Here is a 22,404-nt window from a genome sequence, read left to right on the forward strand (position 1 = left end):
GTGCCTTTGAAAGGGCTCCCAAACATTGCATCGCTTGTCCAGGACCTAAATGGATCTCACTACTGTTTACTTCTCTGACCCAGATTTTCCTGTGTTTTGCTATCTTCAAACATTGGTAGACTTTTAATGTTAATATGTAATGGTGACCAACCAAAGTGAGGTGAATCGTGTGTCTAGCATTGTTCAATGAGAGATAAGTTATAGTAATTTTTGTTCCTCCTTGGAAGCAGCTTGAATAGTGAGTCCATGGTTCACTTTCTTCCAAATATTAGCCCAGGCTCCACCATGTGGGAGAAGAGCTGTAACCAACCCTCAGAGATTTGCAAAATACTACAAATCCTTCCTGTTGTAAGCCTCAGTATTCATTTATAACAGCAGCACCAATTAGCCTATCCTGACTGGTAACAGAGAGTGAGTCAAAATACTTAGTAGTAGTTGGTACATCATGAATTCAATTAGATGCTTAAATTAAATTAGGAAATTAAAATAGATACCCGCTAGGACACCAGTGAGGTGTACATAGAATGATTTAACCTTGTAGTCTACTCAAGTGCCTCTCTTTAAAGTGCCAGGGCAGATCTCACTTCTTATTGACTGGGTATTGGTTTTCTAACTCAGGAGTTATCGTTGTGATTCCAAGATTGATGGTTCCTCTCATTTCTAACACCATTACATGATTTGCTTGTGTCAGAAAATAGAAAGATCCCCCATATCTCATATTTTTGTTTCCTGATTTTTTTCATTGAGAAGTTAAGTCCAAGTGGACACCCCAATAATTCTGCAAACTTCTGCCCATCCAAGCGATAACATTATTTATCCTCCAGGTGTATATTATTATTATGTTCATGTACTTTGTCTTTAAAAAGTTGCTGTGTGATATGGTTCCATTATACTTTCTTAGCTAATTGTAAGAAAGAGGGTCTTATTATTTTTGCCTTCCGTGGGAAAACATGACACAGATGACATGAGCCTGGGTTTGTTAGAAGATGGTGCCCTCTTCAACCAGAGAGAAGGCATTGGAGTCTGTGGTTGGGAAATTGGTTTCTGAGCACAGCCAGCCTCAACTTCTACAGGGGAATGGGAAGCGCCCATCAGACAGCAAGCTGCGGTGTCTCCACCACCATCACTTTCCCTGTATATAAGGCAGGGTCTCTATGAAGACTGGTGGAGAAAGCACATGCAAATTGCTTAAGCACAGAATCTGGTCCTTCAGGTGGGTGTTGGCTTTGACTGCTAAGACCCTGTAGCTTTTCCTCGTCTCTGGATGAGTAACTGCATTCAGCTTGAACTCTGACTTCAGGCCCAGAACAACATCAAGCTTTCTGTAGGATTCTTGGCCGCTTTGTCCCTCCTTCCAGTCAGAGGTTATGTGAGTCATTGGTCCCTGTGTCTCTCTAGTCTCCATCCCTTGTCAGACGCGCCATCGAACAAGACAAAACAAAAACAAGCAAACCAGAAAACAAATTCCCTTACCACTGCACGCCCCCCAAAAGAAGGCCCAGTACCTCACTTTCTACACCAGGAGAAAAAGTTTATCTTACCTTGCAGATCCAGAGGGATAAGGCTCCATTATGATAGTGAGGAATGGCAGTGAGTGTCAGGCATAAGGGCGGGACCAGAAAGCTGAGGGGGTCACAGCTTCAGCTACAAATGTGAAGCAACCCAAGAGCAATTTTGAAGTAGGACAAGACTGTTCATTCTCAAAATCTACCCTCAGTGATGTAACTCCTACGCCTGAGCCTGTGGGGGACATTCATCATCCAAACTGACAAACTGCTCATTGTCCATCTGCATTACTTTGTTAAGAACAGTCTTGATTTGCACGGTCCTTACATTCCTCACACCTCAAGTAAGACAGTGGTTGCCCTAGACATGCTAGCAGATGGGTGAGTGGCCAGATCGAAACCTCTGAAAACTATAGTTGACAAGTTCGCATCTAAGCACTCAATACGCTGTTGTGTGTCAGCACATGAAGCCCACAGATGTCCCGGAGTTGCTGAACTGCTTGGGGCAGAAGAGGCTACAGGGGCATGATGGCCTCTTACCATGCAGAATCTCTGGCCAAGGAGATGGTGTTTTCTAGGAAGAAGGACCTATTTTCTATTCTCCCAAAAGTGCCTTCTGGGCTTGAGTACACTCTTCATAAAATGTCAAGGTGAGGGTGATAGAGGTGGTCGCCAGGAGATCATATTTAACAAGTTCACATGCCAGACCTGTGAACTTACCAGGAGTTTTAAAAGTCCCCAGCTTTGGGGGAAATGAGAGGTAATTGCTTTCCATCCCATTTTCAAATGATTGTTATTCTCTGAAAGAGAGTGAGTTTTAAGCAATTGTGTGTGTGTGATATGTGTGTGTATGTACAATATACAATATATATACATATTATATATATGTATATTATATGCATATATGTTCATATATACATATATACACATATATATCCACACCAAATGGTTTACTAATGCTCAAGCTCTAGGTTCTTTGAAGACAGTGGCTTTCCAGGAGGAAGCTACAAGAGGAGACTGAGCAAGATGTTCCTTGATGCTTTAGGTAAACCACAAAGGTCAGATTTGGGGCTGAATATGGTGGTGCACACCTTTAATCCCAGCACTCAGCATTGGCAGGTGGATCTCTGTGAACTTGGGGCCAGCCTTGTCTATATAGTACTTTTCAGGCCAGCCAAGGCTAGCTACATAGTGAGACCCTGTCTCAAAATACCACCAAAACAAAACAAAACAAAAAACCCAAAAACAAAAAAAAAAAAAAAACAAAAAAACAAAAAAACAAAAAAAAAAACAAAAACAAAAACAAAAAAAAAGAATTTTTGTCCCAGCAAGGAGATGGATGCTTTCTAGGTTAGGTGTGGGCTGCCTGGCCTTCCTCCAGTGCTGCATGTGTTGCCAAAAGCCAGGGTTGGCTGTAGACAAAAAAGGAGGGTGGAGGGGATTGGTTCTAAATAGAAAGGAACGTTTCTCATGCCAAACAATAGGAAGGGATGTTTCTCATGCCAAACAATCGGTGTGGCAATCGGCTGCTGTAAATGGCACTTGGAGAAAGGATCCGTTTTGTGATCTTACAAATATTTCTTAAAACTAATTTTTTTAAAATCATGTATACAGTGTGTCTTCACCAGCTCCAGCTCCTCCCAGGACAATCCATCATATGGTCATGGCCTCCTTCTTTAGCTTTTTAAATTTTTGAGCACACTGAGTCTAATTACTGCTACCCACATGTACGTGCCCATGGAATCATTCACTGGCTCATGAGAAACCCACCCAGTGGGCATACACCCAAGGAAAAGCGACTTCCCACACCCCTGGCTATCAATGGCTAATAACTCTTCAGTTGGGGGGGGTTGTGCCTCAGGCGTCCCATCTACCCTTCACGCCGATGGCTTTGCGGTTTTGATTTCCCTAACTTGGACAGTCTGTTCCAGGTAGCCAGCTTGTGTGGTGAGAAGGCTTCTGCCTGGGCAACCAGGGTCCCCTGCTGGGGTTGTGAGGACAGAGAAGAAAGGCACGGTTTTCTCTTTGCTCATTTTAATTTTGAGCAATTTCCGATATCTACACGTGTGGGTTTCAGATAAATTTCAGACTTGTACAGTAGTGTTTCCATGGAGCCTTCATTCAGTATCTTCTGATGTAAATGTCTTACATCACCATGGTGATCAGTTATCAGCTCTAAGAAATTAAGGCCGATACAGTACTCTTAACTACAATAAGTTATGATTCAGATTCCACTCTCTTTTCCCGGCACCTTTTTTTCCACCCAGGATCCAATCCCAGATCCCGCTGTGCCTTTTGATGTCACATCTCTTCAGTGCTATCTAGCTAGTCAGTGGCAGATGCTAAGTAAGCTTTTGTCTTCCGGGACATTGATGCTTTTTAAATGGGTTATTCTTTTCATGGTGACAGTTAATTTAGGTTTGTCAGAAATGGCAAACTCTCATCTCCTCTCATCTCACCATATCTGACAGAGGCTCAGCCTGGCTCATCCCCGATGAGGGCTTTAGTTCCTCTGTAGAATGAGCACTTGACACCCCCAAGTTGTGACATACCATACGTAATTAGCACAGAGTCCCCAAGTGATAGCATTCAAAGGTAGGACATTTGGAAGGCAATCAGGCCATGAGGGTAGAACACTCACAATTGGCATTAGTATTCCTAATAGGGAATGGAGAGAGGGTGGAAGGTGGAGAGAGAGGAAGGGAGAAGGAGGAAGAGGAGGAGAGGGGGACAGGGAGAAGGAGAAGGACAGGAAGAGGGACAGGGAGAGGAACAGAGAGAGGGACAGGGAGGAGAGAGGGGGTACTAATGAAGACAAATGCTTCATACTGAGAAGGCTATGAACAATAATCCGAACTCAACAAGTTGCTAGGATAGAGCTAAAGGCCTTGAGACTCATCTGTGATAGTATTTCCTAGGGTAGAGAGAGGCTCCATGTTTGTCTGCAGTGGAGTATGATACCATAGCTGCTAGAAGAGCAAATTCATGTTCATGGTTAACTCAGGGATGCGAGTATGTATGGGAAGAAGGCTAGTTAAGGTCCCAGATGCAGTTGCAAAGGGAACAGGGGTTTATTTCTTTGTGTGTCTATTTTGTGTCAGATATTGCAAGCATGCAGCATTAAGGGACATTAGATGGGGTCACGAGTGTTGCTGGCCTCGGGGAACTTACATTCTATGAGTGTTAGGAGTGGCAGAGAGAAACCATCTAGAGCATAAAAAAGAGGAACACCTGTGTGCCATGATGTCCTGGCTATGCATAACATAGGAGGAGGGAGAGCTATAACATGCTGTGATGTCCTGGCTACATGGTCCATGAGAGGTGGGAGGGGTATGCTGGCTCTAGCCTTCTAACCTGGAATATTGGGTACTTGGTGTGAGCCACTGAGGAAAAATATCTCAACATTTTTAAGTTTGGAATTTTGTATTGGGACACATTCCTAATTATTCTGGAGGTGTGCTTGGCCCACTGACCATAGGTTGAACTTGCCTGCCAGCAAAACTTCTATGTTCCATTCTTGCCAGATGTCATTGGTAAAATGAGTTAAGGACTTCATGGAAAGATGGGAATGTTACTTATAGGCAATTATGTAATGTGTGTAATGTGTGTGTACATCTATGTACATATGCGCTTGTGTGCACGTGTGCATGGGTATATATATATACCCATGTGCATGATGATACTAGTTGTGGTGGAGTTGTGCAACCTTCTTGCTTGCTTTCTTAGATGAGAAGCTCCACCCCCTTTCCTGTTTGGAGGGATGTATGCATGCACACTAACCCATGTATGCCTCAGCCCATATCCTAACCCTGACAACTCGTACTCCAGAATGATGGCCTTCATTCTGCAAAATGTAATGGTGGACTTCAAAGAGGGGGCCTGATTGTGACAGGAATGGACTGCCTCACAGAGAGGCCCACAGGGTTCTGGAAGACAAGACCTCTTTCGATCCGGTGTCTGGGCATTTCCTAAATCCTGACTTGAATAGAACAACCACTCTTCTGTGCTTTCCAGCCACGCTTTTGCTGCTGCCTCGCAGGCACTGACTTGGATGCATCTTCTGTGGGGAGATTCAGTCTCACCCTCACAATGCTACTTTAGTAATGTAACAATAATAGAGCATGCTTCAAAAGACACAAATGTGGGCTCTCTTCCTTATTCAGAGCTTGCTGACTATTTTTAGTTAGCCGGGTACTTTTCACCGCACCAGTGACTATAACGTGGTTCACTCCAATGAAAATCAAATCACTGGAGAGCCGGCCATGTATTTCTGTCACAGAGCATATTTTGGTTTGCATTTTGAAGGGTTTTTATGAATTGGTTTGCAAAACTAATTGAATCAGAGATGGGTTTTGCTCAGTAAGTTGAAGTGCTTTATGAAATAAAGTTACCATAAGAAATTGATCTAATTATTTGGCAATTTCTAATGCAAAAAAAAAAATCTAATACAGTTTAAAAACAAAAAACAAAAAAATGAAAACTCCCAGAGAAGGAATCTCAGAAACTCCTTGAGGCGAAGGAAAAGCTTTTATTTAGTTATCTCTTTGGAGAAGCAGCTCTTAGCTTGTAAGAACATGGCTTCAGGGCATGTTTGATTGGTAGCTCTAGTTTATACTAGTTTTAAAAGGCAAGGTTCCTCCACACTACTTTTCTATAGGTAACATAATTTCATCACTTATAATCACCATCATTGAGATAGAAATATTAGTTTTTATTAACCCCTTGAATCTTGTTTTTCCCACATGAATGACTCCTTGTTCACAGGGTTTTTAACGCTGAGGAACAGTTGGTATGTTTCCTTACCGTAGTAGATGAGATCACAGCATAATTGAGATCAAACTCTTTTTGCTTCATGGAGAACTATTGGAGAAACACGACTGGCTTTTGTGGGTCTTATATAAAGTCTGAACTCTGCTATGATGACTCAGATTGAAGAGATAGGAGGAGTTTCTGTTGTGACTGGCAGAGCATTAGGGAGGGGATTACTGTGATCTGCTCATTGTCTTCTTGTCTCTGAAGTTAGCACAGGCATGTGTCTTCCCTTTGGTTGATGGTCTACCAGGCTTTCCTCACTGGAGTTTATCTCTATCCCAGGGATGACACCACGGTCTTGCCTTGCCCCTTGACTTTAGCTTGCCTTTCCATATCCCAGGAGACACAGAATCTCTATATAAGCACTGTTTTCATGCTGCAAATAGTACTTGCAAGCACCAGCTGGTGGTCTACTCTGCCCTCCAGGACACTTCAAACACACTCAGAGGTGTGCTCAGATGCAGACACTGCCTGGGGAGTCTATAGTTTTTTCTCGTAAAAGCCATTTGTGTATCCTGTATAAAAGATCTAGACTCCCAATCCTCTGACCCAAACTACAGTGTATTCAAGTGTTTCTCAGAAGGGGGAAAAGGCCGCCCTCACTAACACACTCCTAGAGAGGAAAGACTGCAGGGCGCAAAGAAGTGTATGGTCATTGGCAGCCCTCATAAGTTAGCTGTGCTGCTCCCAGGCACAGGGTTTAAGGGACTTCTGAGACTTCCATAACAGAAGATGGGCGAGGACACTGTGATGGTGCTCCAGAAATTATGTGATGGTAATTCCTGGAACATATGTAGTACTCTGGTTGAAGAAGAAAAGAGATGAGAAAACCAGAGACCCACCTGGCATCTGTGCTTACTTTATTGGGGCACAGAGGGCTGGTTCTGGGGCACAAGGGGCCGGGCTGAGGAGGAGGAGCCACTGCATATACTTGGAAGAAGGGGTAGGCAGGGAGGCAGCTGTGGGGGTGAGGGGGTGAAGCAGGGAGGAAGCAACAGAATCCCAAATCATCCTGACTCATACAGCCAAGGTAGGGGACGGGAACGCAAGCCCATCCAGGCTTTATCCATCTCTATACCTGCTTCTGTCTCTTTGGTAAGATCAGAGATCCCTAGACAACACAACCCTGTTTCTTCATGTAAAAAAGTAGAAATAGTGTCTTCCTCAGCCCAATAATGATCAATTAACTTCCACCGAACGTGATGGATGGCACAGAGATCTTTGCCACAGGTCTCTTTGATATCTGAGCAAATGCTTGCAAACTGAGAGAAGGACCAGTAGCCAGAATGGATGAGGGAAGTTGAATATAGCAACAAAGGAACTCCAGACCCAGAAACACGCATGGGCAAGTAAGTGGCGTTAGATTGGGAAACCAAGAAAATATGATTTCTAGCCAGAAATGAGGGTCAAATAGGAGCTGACTAATGTTTTGAGAACTTTACATTTTCTGAAGATTTTTAACCTCTCCTTACCACCCTGTCTAGTCCTTTTCTCAGAGTTCTTATCAAAAACAAAACAAAACAAAACAAACAAAAACAAAAAATAAAACAAAAAGATATTCACCTAGTACTGGTCATTGCCTGGGTAACCAACAAGTTATCTGTCCCTTAACTGATGGACAGTTTGGTTGTTTCCAATAAAGATAGATTAAAGAATGAATCATGTGAAATGAGACAACAGACTTACAGGAGGAGACCCAGTACTACAGGATAGTCACTAACTCTGGAAGGGAGGAAGGGGGCAGAAATGGGACGTGGAAGTTTATCTGCATTTGTTTAGCTTTATTTTAAAAAGAAACCTAAAAACTAAAATTATAATAACTAGTAATAAATTCAGTTTTATATGGACATCAGTGAGAAAGAGAAAAATATTTATTTATTTATTTGTTTGTTTGTTTAATATGTATTCCTGAGTGTGTGTATGTACACCACATGCATGCAGATAGCCAGAGAGGCCAGAAGAGGGCATCAGAGTCCTTGTAACTAAGAGTTGTGAGATCACAGCATGAGTGCCAGGAGCTGAACATCGGCCTTTTCTGCAAGGGTAGCAAGTGCTCTTCACTACTGAACAATCCCTCCAGCCTCAGGAAAAAAAAAATGTTACAGTCAGACATGTTGCTGTCCACTGACCCACCAATCCCAGTCCAGGATTTTCATGGCAATGTGAAGCCACAGCACATGGGCCTTGCCACCCAACTCCTGGACACAGTGACACCTAGCTAAGCTGTCCTCTATACCTTCACCTCCTGTGAACCCTTGTCATGACAGCCCTCTTTTGAGATTAGGAGCCCTAGGAGAAAGATATATTTGTGAGACCTCATTCCTGATTAGAATGGCCTTAGCTAATCTAGAGCAGAATAGGAGAGATCATGCAAACTTCTCTTAATTGTAGCCTGCCACTGAATAGCAAGGAGGGGGTTGTCCTTTGCAGCCAGCCACTCCCTGATAAAGGTTCAGTCATATTCAATGCGTACATCCATGTGACAGTTTTACACCTCCTTCCTGGTCGCCTTGAGTTGGCTGTGATGGTTGACTCGAGTCACAGATGCATAATGATGCAGGTCTATTACCTTTTGTTGTTGAGAGCCGATCTGCTTTATTAATTGCAAGCTATATTTAGCCTTATCATAAAATAGAGGAAAGCAGATTGCAGACACACAACAGTTTCATTTGCGCTAAGTGATTGGTGCAAACTTAGCACCTCCCTTGCAGATTTCCTTTGCAACAACCAGACTCTCAGTTTGACTCCTAACCCCACAGTTCTGGCCTTTGGATTCAGAAATACTTTTTGAAAGGAATTTCTTTCAAAATGTGAGAAACCTATATGACAACATGTAAAGCTTGTCAGGTAGAAGAAAATAGGAAAGCAAATAGTCCTTGATCTCAGCTGCCTATAAATGTCACAATTAACCTTTTTCTTTTGTCATCCAGTTAATTTTTTCAAATAAATCTGCCATAGGACTGTAGCCATAGTATTGTGATACTCTGGGTAAATTTCTCAAATTTTATGCTGTATTATAATTCTTTTATGGGTATGACCTCTGCCTTATTCTCTACTTATGCTTTTTGATGGAAATAAAATCAGGTTTATAGGAAAGTTGCAAAGGCAATGGAGAGAATGCCTTCATGCCTTGGCTCAGTTTCCCCTCAGGTTAACTCCTCCATACCTGTGGTACATTTGTCAAGCCTCATTTAGTGGAAGTATAATTCTATCAAGGAATCTGCAGACGTGATCTGGATTTAGTAGTTTCTCTACAAATGTTCTTTTCTGTTTGAGAATCCAGTCCAGTGAAACACATGTGCTTGACAAAATCCCACATGAGTGAGCAGAGTCTGTCTGGGTGATGTGGTATAATCGACCTGGCTATTGTCCTGTTTCTGCACATTTAGATTGTTATGGTGTCTCTATGCCCCAAGAGAGGCTCTGGGAAGCATCCTGCTGGTATAAGCTTCTCTTTGTTTAAGATTCTCCCCTCAAACAGGCTCATCACACTTCTGGGAGACAAAAGACAGGCTGTGGACACCATTGATCCTGCCAAATGGTCTTCCCAACATGCCCACCTACTCAACTGCACTGCCATGCCTGACTCTTGGAAGTGGGGTGTGACGCAAGCTTTCTAGATTTCTTTACTCTCGCTTAAGTATTTCAGCTCCATTTAATAGGCAAAACCCAATATTTTGGTTCTTATAGTTTCTTTCATAACTCACAAATTTGAATATTTCCCTGTGAGTTTTTACTAGCTATACTTCTTGTGTAAGTTCTCTCTTTATATCTTATTTATTAAGGTTTCAGTATGTTTTTATCAATATTTATGAGTCTCATAATAAAGATATCCCATGGCCTGCCATTTAGCAGCAATTACTTACCCCTCAATCTGCCGGTTTGAAGTTTCCTTTTGTAATTTTTGAAATGTGTCATGAAAGTTTCATGATTTAGAATCAACTAGTTTTCTTTTGATTTATTTTTTAACCTCTTTTAAGCCTGGAGAGTTTCCTCTACAAAATAAATTAAAAAAACAAATAAACCTGATTTTGAGATCCATGTACATTCTAAACTTGATTTCCCAGGTGTCACAGGCTCATCTGGAATATTTTGGGTATTTGGTCCAGGTGTCTGACATGGCTGCCTTTCATGCACAATCCCACCTCCATAGACGGCAGCAAAGGGTCATGTATATGTTTCCAGCTGCCCGGGAGACATGCACTTCTTTTTCTCTGTGACCCCAGGCAGAATCTCTGTAGCCATCTTGATCCCTTCCTCCTGCTCACTTCCCATGCACTCTCAGTCCTTTATCCCAGGTGTGTGTGCATGTGTGTGTATGTGTGTGTGTGTGTATGTGTGTGTATGTGTGTATGTGTATGTGTGTGTATGTGTGTATGTGTGTATATGTGTGTGTGTATGTGTATGTGTGTGAACATGTGTGTATATGTGTACGTGTATTGTATGTGTGTGTACATGTGTATGTGTGTACATGTGTGTATGTGTATGTGTGTGTACATGTGTATGTGTGTACGTGTGTGTATGTGTGTGTACATGTGTATGTGTGTACGTGTATGTATGTGTGTGTACATGTGTATGTGTGTATGTGTGTGTACATGTGTATGTGTGTATATGTGTGTATGTGTGTATATGTGTGTGAGAGAGAGAGAGACAACAGAGAGACAGAGAGAGAGAGAGAGAGAGAGAGAGAGAGAGAGAGAGACTCTTCCTTCCACTGCAGGAAAACTTGGTGTTGTTTCTTCTGTCTAGGATACTCTCTTCATGCCCATTTTTTCTGCCTCATCCTTTTTATTTTTTAAAGACTTATTTATTTTTATGTATGTATGTGAGAACACTGTCACTGTTTTAGACACACCAGAAGAGGACTTCGTATCCCATTATAGACGGTTGTGAGCCACCATCTAAAATTGAACTCCAGACCTCTGGAAGAACAGTCAGAGCTCTTAACCACTGAGCCATCTCTCCAGCCCTGTCTGCCTCATTCTTACAAACAGACAGAACCAGGGAAGTCTTTGCTGGGTGCAACAAAATCTCTACATACTCTGCAATAGTAATGGTCCTCAGGCTCAACTGCAAAGTCCTGCTAACTTGTTTCTGTGCCCACATCGTTTCATTCTTACTGAGGCCTCACTGCCTGACCGAGTCCCTTGTACATATGGGATACTCAATTTATATGTGTTAGATGTGTTGAAAGAAAAAAAGAAATGAATGAGAAGGACAATGAAATATGAGTCATAGCAGTGCCCAGCAAGGTTGGATGTAAATTCTGCCCACAGAGTATGACAGTAAAAAAGACAGATTGCTGGAATTCTTGTTTTTATGATATCAACTTGAGTGCTGTAGGTTGACATTTTCCCTATCTATTTCACTGTCTGTATCGGAGCCATTACTGTAATGCAAAGGCTTAGAAACACACACACATACACACACACACACACACACACACACACACACACACTCATTCACTCACTGGATATGAACTAGGTTCTACCAATCAAAGATACCCTTGGGAGACATAGAAAGCTGGACGACAGAGTCATCAGAGTATGAGAACTCATTATTCCAGCATCCAGCTCTTGCTTGAATATCTAGAAGCAGGTGTGGTAACAGTATTAACAGTGGAGAGTAAAGAATTCTTGGTTCTGAATCTCTGATGTAATGAAAAACCACTGCCCCATTCTTTCCTTCCTTCCCTCTTTCTTTTTTAGTCTCTGTCTATCTATCATTATCTATCTTCTATCTAACTTCTATCATCAATCTATCATCTATCTATCATCTATCTATCTACCCATTTATCTATCTATCTACTCCATCATTATCTACCTATTATAACAGTTGATGGAAACTACTAGACTGCATTTCTCTGACCTTCTACCAAGTTCTATAACTATCTTTTTTTCTAAAGATTTGAAGGTGTTTTCTAATTTATGGACTGAACCATATAGACATACAAGGGATATGATGAGCGACTCCCTCTTCCTGAACTACACATCCCATTTCAACCCATTTTAACTTTACACAGTGCATAGGGAGGGTGCTGGTCCAATGCCTCCAGATACAGCCATGCCATTGGATGGCTTAATGTTTCCTAAAGGACTGATAAGCCATTGCCACTCTGTTTGTCCTCATTTGCCATCATTGAGGTTGTCTAGAAATAGGCTTTTTAGCCAGCAGTGAATGTGGCCAGTAGTGGCAATTATATAGTCAGACCCCAAATAAAATTATAGTAAGAAAATGTAGTTGAATTAATAGCTGAGATCTTTAACCTTCCAAAAGTTCTCATAAAACAATGAGGACAAAAGCTCAATTGAAAAAAATTAAAAGACACAAAAATAAATGACTAGCAAAAGTGTAAAATACTTATTCTTAAATAACATGACATTTAATTTTAAAAATTAATAGAAACATATGAAATATTTAATTTTAAAAATTAATCTTACAAAGGTGTTTGTTTTGTTTGGAGACATGGCCTCCATATTTAGTTCTAGCTAGCCCAGAATTCATTCTGTTGACCAGTCTGTCTTTGAACTTACAGATTGCCTGCCTCAGTCTTTCTAGTGCTGGGATTAAAGTCGTGCACCATCACACCTGAGTGGGCTGTCACTCAGAAGTCTGGTGCTTGTCTGTCATATTCAAGGTCCAAGGTTCAATCTCCAGGACTACCCAAAGTCACTAAGGATGCCTCAAGTTTTTCATAAAAAGTTAAGATTCATAGCAAAATTGAGACTACAGTGAAGATATTATTTATATACCCTTACCTCTACACATGCTCAGACCCCCCCCCCATTATAAAAAAGACCTCATAGAAGAGGCACATTTGTTCCAACTGCTCTGCCTCCAATAAACTTATGAGCTGAACTTCACAGGTCACATTAGCTCATTATTGCTGTTAAATATGACACCTGTATGGGTAGCCATACAATGGCACATATATAGATCATTATAGTATCATATAGCAATGGTTATTCCTGTCATCTTGATTGGATTGAGACAGACTCCTGGGAGCTTCATGAGGCACACTAATGGATGTGCCTCTTACAATGTTTCCAGAAAAGATTAACCAAGGAGAGAAAGCACTCCTTGACTGTGGCTGACCATCCCAAAGGCTGAAGGCCCAGGTAGATAAAGTGGAGTGGGGCAACATAAAGGTTGCTAGCTCAAGCATCCTCTCTGCTTCCTGACCTCCATGAGATAAACTATCCTGGCCCATCACCCTCCACACCATGATGGTCTGGAGTCTCTGAAACTGTGGACCAGAATCCTTCCTTCTTTTGAATCATGTCTCTTGACTACTTGTCACATACAGAAGAGTTTAACTTGTAAAAATTCATCATCTCTTCATCCCTATCTCTCCACAGATTCCTGGCAACCACTCACACTTCTACTGTCTGCAGAATGCCAACTATCTGGAATCCCTCAGTCTGTAACCCTTTCCAGACTGACTTCCCTCACTTAGTAATACGCATTTGAATTTCTTCCATGTCTCTTTTTAGTAGAATACCCCATCTATTTTTGGTATCAAATAACCTCCCATTGTCTGAATGTAGGACAGTTTGTTTATCCATTCAGCTGCTGAGTGACATCTTGGTTATGTCTAAGATTGGGCAAGCATGAATAAAGCCGCCATAGATGTATGTGCATAGCATTTTGTGAGAACAGAAGGTTTTAGCTTCTTTTAATAACAAGAGGTTCACAATGTTGGATCATATGGCAAGGTCATTTTTCTAAGAAACCACCGAAAGCTGTCTTCCAAAGTGATTGTAGCAGTTTGAATTTTCATCACCATGAATGAGAGATGACTTTTAAAACTGGGGACTGAACTGGCTTCACCACAGATGCTAATCCTGGTCATAAAGCCCTGCCCTCTAATCACCCCCTAAAGACCATGCATTGTGCTAAGGTTCAGTAGACAAATTTGGGGAAGGGCTATATACCCAACACTCCGCTTACTTGTTAGTTTGTGACTCAGTCTCACTAGGTTACCTGAATTGATTTAAATCTTCCTCTGCTGTCCTAAATCTGATCTTCCAGACTTGGCTGCAGAGTAGCCAGGGTTCCTGGCTTACCAATCTGGCCTGAGAGAGAGTTCTTATTGTTTCCCATTCTTGGGAGTGTTCTGGATTCGGGCTGTTCTCCTAAGTATAGAATGAAATTTCGTTACTGTTTTACTGTCCATTTCCTTCCTAATGTGATGTTAATATCATCTTTCATATGCTTGTTTGCTTGCTGTAGATCTTCCTTCATGGATTATCTACAACACGTGTTAAAAACTCGATTATTTTTCTAGAGTGGGCATTAAAAGTTCTGTGTTTGTAGTTTGTTCAGTCTCTGGAACAAAACTATGCCATGGCTCATAAACAACAAAGATATTTTTTTTCACACTTATGGAAACTTTGGGGCATAGGACATATCTGTAAGATGGAAGGCTCTGGGGGAAGGCCTTGATGGAGATGCCCTTATTTGGTATGTAGGGTGTAAAGTCCACAATCGTATCACCAAGAGATTCCGATTCTCTAAAGGTGTCCCTTAGTCCTCTTGCTTGACTCTCATACAGCAGAAGGAGAGGTGGAGGTGGAGTAGTTAAGATTTCTTTTAGGATTTGTTTGTTTTATGTACACTGTCACTCTCTTCAGACACACCAAAAGGGGGCACCAGATACCATTACAGATGGTTGTGAGCCACCATGTGGTTGCTGGGAATTGAACTCAGGATCTCTGGAAGAGCCTTAACCACTAAGCCATCTCTCCAGCTCAGCGTTTCTTCTCTAAAATCACTGTACTGTTTTTCTTGTTATCCACTGTGACAAGATGCATGACAGAACAATTTAACTGAGGGGAGTTTATTTTGCTCACACTCTCAGAAGATTTCGCACATCACCTAAAGCCTGGAGGTTCAAGACTGATCTTATTACTGAGGACTGGGAAGCAGAAGGTTTAGGGTGTCCTGAGAAGCAGATGTACCTCTTAAAGCTTTCCGCAGCAACCTATATCTCGTAGTTTGACCCATGCCCTAAAAGTTTTATAACCTCCAAAATTGTACCACTAACTCAGGCCTAAATGTTCAGACTCATGAGACTTTGGGGGACATTTCGAACGGAAACCATGATAGGACTGAGTCTGTTCAGGAGGCTGCCCCCTTCCCATCTAATCACCACCTAAATGCAATAAGTTGGGGTTATAAGTTATGTTCAACAGATAAACTTGGAGGTTTAGCACGTGGATTCTATATATTTGCTAGTAGTCCTTGATCGGATATACTGAGTACAAATGGTCTTTTGAAGTCCATGGCTTGCCTTTTACTCTCTTGACCATACTTTTTTGCAGAGTAGAAATTCTGACGTGCTAACATTTAACATTTCTAACCCAGAAAGCCTGCGCTGCTTAGTGGGAGTATGCCCTTCATCACCACAAACTTATAAATTACTTAATTTCTCATAGATAAGTTCCTGAATGTGGGTATCTATGGGAAAAGGGAAGGGGTCCCTACGGGGCTCATATTTCTTGCTAAGTGAATCAAGCTTCTGTTAATTCATCTGAAAACCTTGAGTTCTGTTACTGGAAACTCTGGTGAAATGGCTAATTACTTAATTACTCAAGAAAGAATCAGAACAACAAGGTGACAGATGCCTGAAGACATTTTTAAAATGTTTATATAATATCAAGTTAATAGCATTATACACAAGATTAGCTGAACAATTTCCCTGGCTTTCCTGAACCATTAATACAATTTAAGTAATAAAACCATTGAGATCATGAGGGGAGACGAGAGTATTGGTGAACAGCTTTTGAAGTAAGAAATTGGCCCATTTAAATAGATACATTCGATTTCTGTAGGTTGCAAAGACTCTATTGAATTGAAGCATTCTATGCCATAGTTAAAAGAAAAGTGCACATAGACACACTAGGAAGGAAGAAATCCAGACAGAGTCTTCCTATGTAGCCTTGACTGGTCTGGAGCTGGCTATGTAGACCAGGCTAGCCTTGAACTCACAGACATCCATCTGTCTCTGCCTTCTGAGTACTGGGTGTATACCACGACCATAGCCAGCAAGGAAATCAATTTTTCGAGCATTTATTCTCTCAAGGGATGTTGGCTGAGCTCTGATTATTTCCTATTCTGTATTCAGGACAGGACAGAACTGATTTCTGCCCTCATGGAATGTTATTTAAAATAGTGAGTTATGGGAACTAAAAGTATCTAACAATGGTGGAATGACAAATACTGCTTATTATGGAAACAAGTATGCCATGGATATATTTACTGTCATTAAAAATAGTTATTTTACTGAGCAATGGTGGTGCACACCTTTAATCCCAACACTTGGGAGGCAGAGGCAGGCAAATTTCTAAGTTTGAGGTCAGCCTGATCTACACAGCCAAGGCTATACAGAGAAACCCTGTCTCAAAAAACAAAAAAATAAAAAATAATTATTTTAATGACAGAAAATTAAGTGTGATAAATTATAAGATTATGAGCATCTACACAGATATACATAATCACTAAATTATAAATGAAATTACATAAAACTAAAATTATATGTATCATGAACATAGAGGATAATTTTTAATTGTATTTGACCAAAAGAAGGTCTACTAAAATGCTAACAGGACTCATTTCTGAATGATAAAATTGTGGGTCTTTGTGTGTTCTAAATCTTGACAACTTTAATATGCTGTTTTAGAAGTATAAAATATATTATTTATGCTTGTAAAATTGTTTAAGAAAAATAAACACTGTCCTAGTTTCTCTTCCCTTGTTATGATAAAGTACCCTGATAGAGAAAGGGTTTATTTTAGTTATGGTTCCAGGTTATAGTCCATTAATGCAAGTAAGTCAAGGCATCAGCTAATCATATCGCATCCACAGTCAAAAAGCAGAGAGCTTTGAATGCATACACATTTATGCTCAGTTACCGTTCTCCACTCTGTAAATCCTTCCTTCCTTCATTCATTCATTCATTTATACCTGTGTGTTTGCCTTCACATATATTTGTGCACCTCATGCATACCCTATCCCTCAAGACCAGAAGGGAGTGTTGGATGTCCTGAAACTGGAGTTACAGAAAATCATGAGCTGCTCTTGGGTGCCAATAACTGAGCCCGGGTCCTCTGTCAGAGCAAGAAGTGCTCCTTACCATCTAGCCATCTCACTAGCTACAGTTTTCTCTACTTTCAGAGTTCAGGATCCAAACTCAGGGGATGGTACTACCCATAAAGAATGGGTCCTCCCACTTCAATTAACATCATGAAGATAACTACCCCGAAACATGCCCACAGGATCAATATGGCCACAGGGTAAACATGCCCACAGGCCAACATGGTCTAGACAACCCTTCAGATTCCCTGCCCAGGTGACTCTAGAGTGTGTCAAGCTGATAATTAAAATGAACCATTGCAGACCATATTTTCAAAACAACCCGTAAGAATATCTTAGCTATATACACAGATACATGCATGTAACATGCATATGCAATGTATATGTTATTAAGTAGATAACCTTAAGTGATCATCTTCTTAGACCCTTTTCAAATTGTAATGGGAAAGCCATAGAGTTTGGCTTATTCCATTGTGAACTGTAGGTCTCATTTTGCTGGTCTCTGATGGCCACAAGTTACAGAATGGATCAAAGGCTAATTTAGTTGGGCCACTTTCTCTACCAGTAGCAGGTTGGGAGTCAGTAGTCAAATTCTAGTGAGGTTGTCTGAGACCAATGTGGTGTATAAGGACACTGCATTTCTCTAACGACAGTCTTCATCTACAGTACACAGTCAGATCTTGTTTAACTAATACTTAGGATGGGGTACACGAAGCATCTAACATGATCTTTTTTGTCTGGGGCAGGCAAGGTGGGACCACCTCTTGAGATCAAGCTGGGAGCCTTAAACTGTACAGCCTTCAGCATCCAGTGGAAAACACCAAAGCGTTCTGGTAGCTCCATCATTGGGTACACAGTGAGTACAGGAGCATGGAAGAGTTTGCAGTGTGTGTGTGTGTGTGTGTGTGTGTGTGTGTGTGTGTGTACCTGTGTGCATGTACACATGTGTGCATGCATATCTGTGTGCATTGGTGTGTGTGCATGCACATGTGTGTGCATTGGTATGGGTGCACTGGTGTGTGTGCATATGTGTGTGTCTGTCTGTCTGTCTATCTGTCCATTTTCACTATGTATATCTCCTGTATAGGTTAACTTCCCCTTATCTCCTTGGGATCAGAAATGTTTTGAATTGGGGATTCTTCCCTTCACATTTCAGAGTATCTCCCTACTATATAATTAGATGTCTTGGGGCTAGGACTCAAAGCTAACCCCAAAATCTAATAACAGTTCATATGTACCTTACACATACATATAGCAGGAGACAATTTTATATACTTTAGTGTATCTAGGTTTTCACTCACCATGTGAATCCAGGTGTGAAATTTTACTTTTTTTGCCTTTTGGGGTCATAGCAGCACTCAAAATGTGTCAGATTTTGAAGCAGTTCAGAGTTAGATTTTGTAATATAGGTACTCACCCTGCTTTTGACCCCTTACATCAGTCCTCTTGTGTTAATGACTGTGTTGTTCTCCTCTGGTGACCCGGTAGCGCCCTTCATCCACTGAGATCTAGCCAGTCTTTTTGGTCTGTGGCAAAGGGTGATCAAAACAGGTAGAATGCATAGTTTCTGCTACCAGCTGCATAGCATCAAACTTCAATGATAATACAGAAGCAGAGAAACTCACAGGGAGTCACTGGCAGGATCTGAGTTAAGGGGGCACCTAGAGTAAGCAGGGGGAGGGTGAGTGACTGTGTCCTAGGCCAGGAGAGACAACAAACCAGGCTGAACTATTGTACTTCACCAACATATCTGTCTTTAGTGTTTTTAGAAATGAGTTAACTTTAGAAGTCAGGGCATTTCAGACTTCTGAAATCTCTGTGATATTGAGAGAGCCGGCCATATCAAGGTCGTGATGCCCTGCCCCTGGGGTTGGGCACTTCATCTGGGATGCAGAGGAAGCTGCTCATTCCACTTGCATTCCTCTACTGCCTACCATCTTTGTTTCACTGAAGAACAGAGGTTGTTGTGCATGGTCCATGCCCTCTGATCTTCTTAAAGTAGAAATCTATTGGTTTTGAGACCATCTTAGGGTTTCTGGTGTTATCATTCTACATCATGACCAAAAGCAACTTGGGGAGGAAAGGGCCTATTTCATGGTGTAACCTTCAGGTCACAGTCCATCACTGAGGGAAGCCAGGGCTGGACTCAAGCAGGGCAGGGATACAGGGCTGGGAACTGAAGAAGAGACCATGGCAAAGAGCTGACTGGTTTATGCAACCTGCTTTCTTCCAAAGCCCACAACCACTACCCACAGTGAACTAGGCCTATCCACATCAATTATCACCAAAAAAAAAAAAAAAGCACCATAGACTTGTCCAGAAGTTAGTCTTATAGGGGCATTTTCTCAATTGAGGTTGCCTTTTCCAAAATGACTGTATCTTATATCAAGCTGACATAAAATGAGCCAGCATTGACTCATCCACAAACATGAAAAATGAGTGCCCCAAGAAGGTTGTATTTGGGGGCTAGGGGGAAGAGCTGAGTCCAACTCTACCCATTCTTCCTCACTGTGGGGGTCTTTTTCCAAGTCTGTGCAGGCTGTGGCCCTGCTAGATACCACCCTTTAGTCACCATGGGGACCTAGTACTTATGAGGCAAGTGACATACCACAGTAGCCACACCCTTTCTGAATGTTTTTGAACATTTGATGTTAGAGAGATGGTGCCTCTATTCTTACCAGGGTGTCTGCTTCTTTTCAAGGTGTTTTATTCTGAGGTTGGTTCAGATAAGTCCCTCCGGGAGCGGTCACATAACGTACCTGTTGGCCAGGATACCCTAATCACTGTGAGTATTTCCATGTAGGCATCAGGGTGTTTGGGACCCCAGGGAAACACAAACATACTTCTGGCTTGCTACATATACTTCAATGTATGTAATAATAGCAAGGGTTTGCCTTAACATTCTACGGTGTTTCCTATGTGCACAACTCTGGTGACATACTCCTCTCTCCAGAAAGGCAGGCGTTTGATGCAAGGGTCCATCCCAGACACACTTCCTTCTTCCATGACTGCAATCAGCCACACCAAGTCCTCCCCCACTCCACCATCCTTTTCTTCATAAAACTCAAGGCTGACACTTTTGTAATCTCAATAAAACTTTATAAATAAACATGACACATCTGTGTGTTCCCAACTGGCAGAAGAAAATGATGTAATTTGTAATGTATATCCACATGGTCTGTTGTTTATTTTCCCAGCTCAGCATGCATCAACTTCTCCCACTTCTTGTCAGGGTCTCTCAGGGTGAAATTTTTGCTTTTGGCTTCTTCTGGTACCTTCTCCCCGCACCCCCCAACACACACACATACACTTCCTTCCCGTTCTGTTCCTAAATCTGCAGGCCAGAGCTTCAGAATAGCTCCATAAAGCATGACACTGGTGCCTACAAACAACAGTGTCATGATGGCCGTGGTGGCACTGTCTGTCACTCCCATTTAATAAGTGCCTGCTGAGTACAGCAGAGCCCGGAATCCATTTGTCATCTTCGATAAGTTGCTATTACTTATTAAGTGTCTGTCACCGCCAGGCACGGTCTTTCCTGTTTTATGTTTGTTTTTCTGTTTAATCTTCACAACTCTCCCATGACCTCATTCTGCTGACAGGAATGCTGAAACAGAGAGGTGAAGTAACTCCCCCAAATCATATATTACGGAGAACCAGCATTGCCTGCACACCTCCGGTGAAGGTCTGAGCCACAGACCTGTCTCATCTTTCCTAAAGCTCTCATGACCTGAGAGGACTAGCTATGCATTTTAGCTCGCTAGTATCCTCTGGTCAGCCTCCTGTCCTGAACTCATTAGCCTCTGAAGCCCTCAGACCCAGCCTGTGGCTCTCTCTGCTCTAAGTTGAAAGATAAGTACCAGGCATTGGACTTTCCTGTCAATTTCTCTTTTTCTAGCTTCTTGCTGATGTAACAGCTGGCATAGTGCTTTCTGTATGTACACTGCAAGATAACTTGTTGTCCTTGTTTGGGGACAGTATAATTTGGATTAATTCATTTAAGAAACCACCTGGAACCAACCAACCAACCAACCAACCAACCAACTAACCAATTAACCAGGAAATCATTCTGAGTCTGTGTCCCATAAGCAAAGTAAGGATTCCAATGCTGTCCTAGGCCATAAATAGTTATCTGTGGTTGTCAAACTGTGTGTCAGAGTACCTCAGTGGTCTATGGCAAAGCTTATACGGACATTCTGTAGTATTTTAAGACTTTGGAGCTGGCAAAAAGGCTTGATGAGTAAAAAGAAGTTAATATACAACCTGGTAACCTAGAGTTTGTTTATCGAAGCATGTAGAGGTGGGGAGGGCTGACTTCATAAAACTGTCCTCTGCCCTTTGTGCATGTATCATAGGGGTGTGATATATGGTGTGCCGCATATATATCATGTACACACAAGCATATGATGACAATAATAATAATAATAACAATAATAATAATAATAACAAACTTTCGAGGAAAACTGTGAATTAACATTAAGGCGTTTGGATATAACTACTTAGTAAATGGAGTTGTTGTATATTCCTTTTGGCACAGAGATGGTATAAAATGTTTCTGAGAAGCTATATGTACCTTAAGTAGAGGAAGCTTTGGACCTCTGTACTTTAACATTTCAACCTATAGCATATATATGTTGCAAGAATTAAACAAGGCAATAAGACCTAGGAAGTGGTTAATACAATTTATGTTGCAAGGGAAGAATTGTATTTGCTCTGTCAGACTTATGGGCACAGGCAGGAGCTCTGTGGATTGCGTTTAACTTTGCAGAATTTCTCTTCTTTATTTCTCTTCTGGTTTCCTTTCTTTCTTTCTCTTCAGGAACTGCCTGGTCATCAGGCAATTTTGTATGTCTTTGGGAAGTTAAACCCCAACCTCACTCTGGGTTGGGGGAGGGGGTCCTCTTTGTTTAATTTTCTTTGTCCTATTTAAGGCCCATGTAGATAACCAATCATAGGGTTAGCAAGTGGAATTTTAATCATTTAGGAAGGGTAT

General features: G+C 41.6%; 1 protein-coding gene across 1 annotated transcript in view; it reads left to right on the forward strand.

The window, feature by feature from the left end:
- Positions 1 to 22,404, forward strand: part of Egflam (EGF like, fibronectin type III and laminin G domains) — a 184,121-nt gene that overhangs the window by 60,294 nt on the left and 101,423 nt on the right. Inside the window, exons 2-3 of the mRNA XM_052159847.1 lie at positions 18,158 to 18,267; positions 20,113 to 20,196. Of these exons, the coding sequence (XP_052015807.1) occupies positions 18,158 to 18,267; positions 20,113 to 20,196 (194 nt within the window). The remainder of the gene's footprint in view (positions 1 to 18,157; positions 18,268 to 20,112; positions 20,197 to 22,404) is intronic.

Source organism: Apodemus sylvaticus, chromosome 16 (genome assembly GCF_947179515.1).
Source record: "Apodemus sylvaticus chromosome 16, mApoSyl1.1, whole genome shotgun sequence".
Lineage (NCBI taxonomy): Eukaryota > Metazoa > Chordata > Mammalia > Rodentia > Muridae > Apodemus > Apodemus sylvaticus.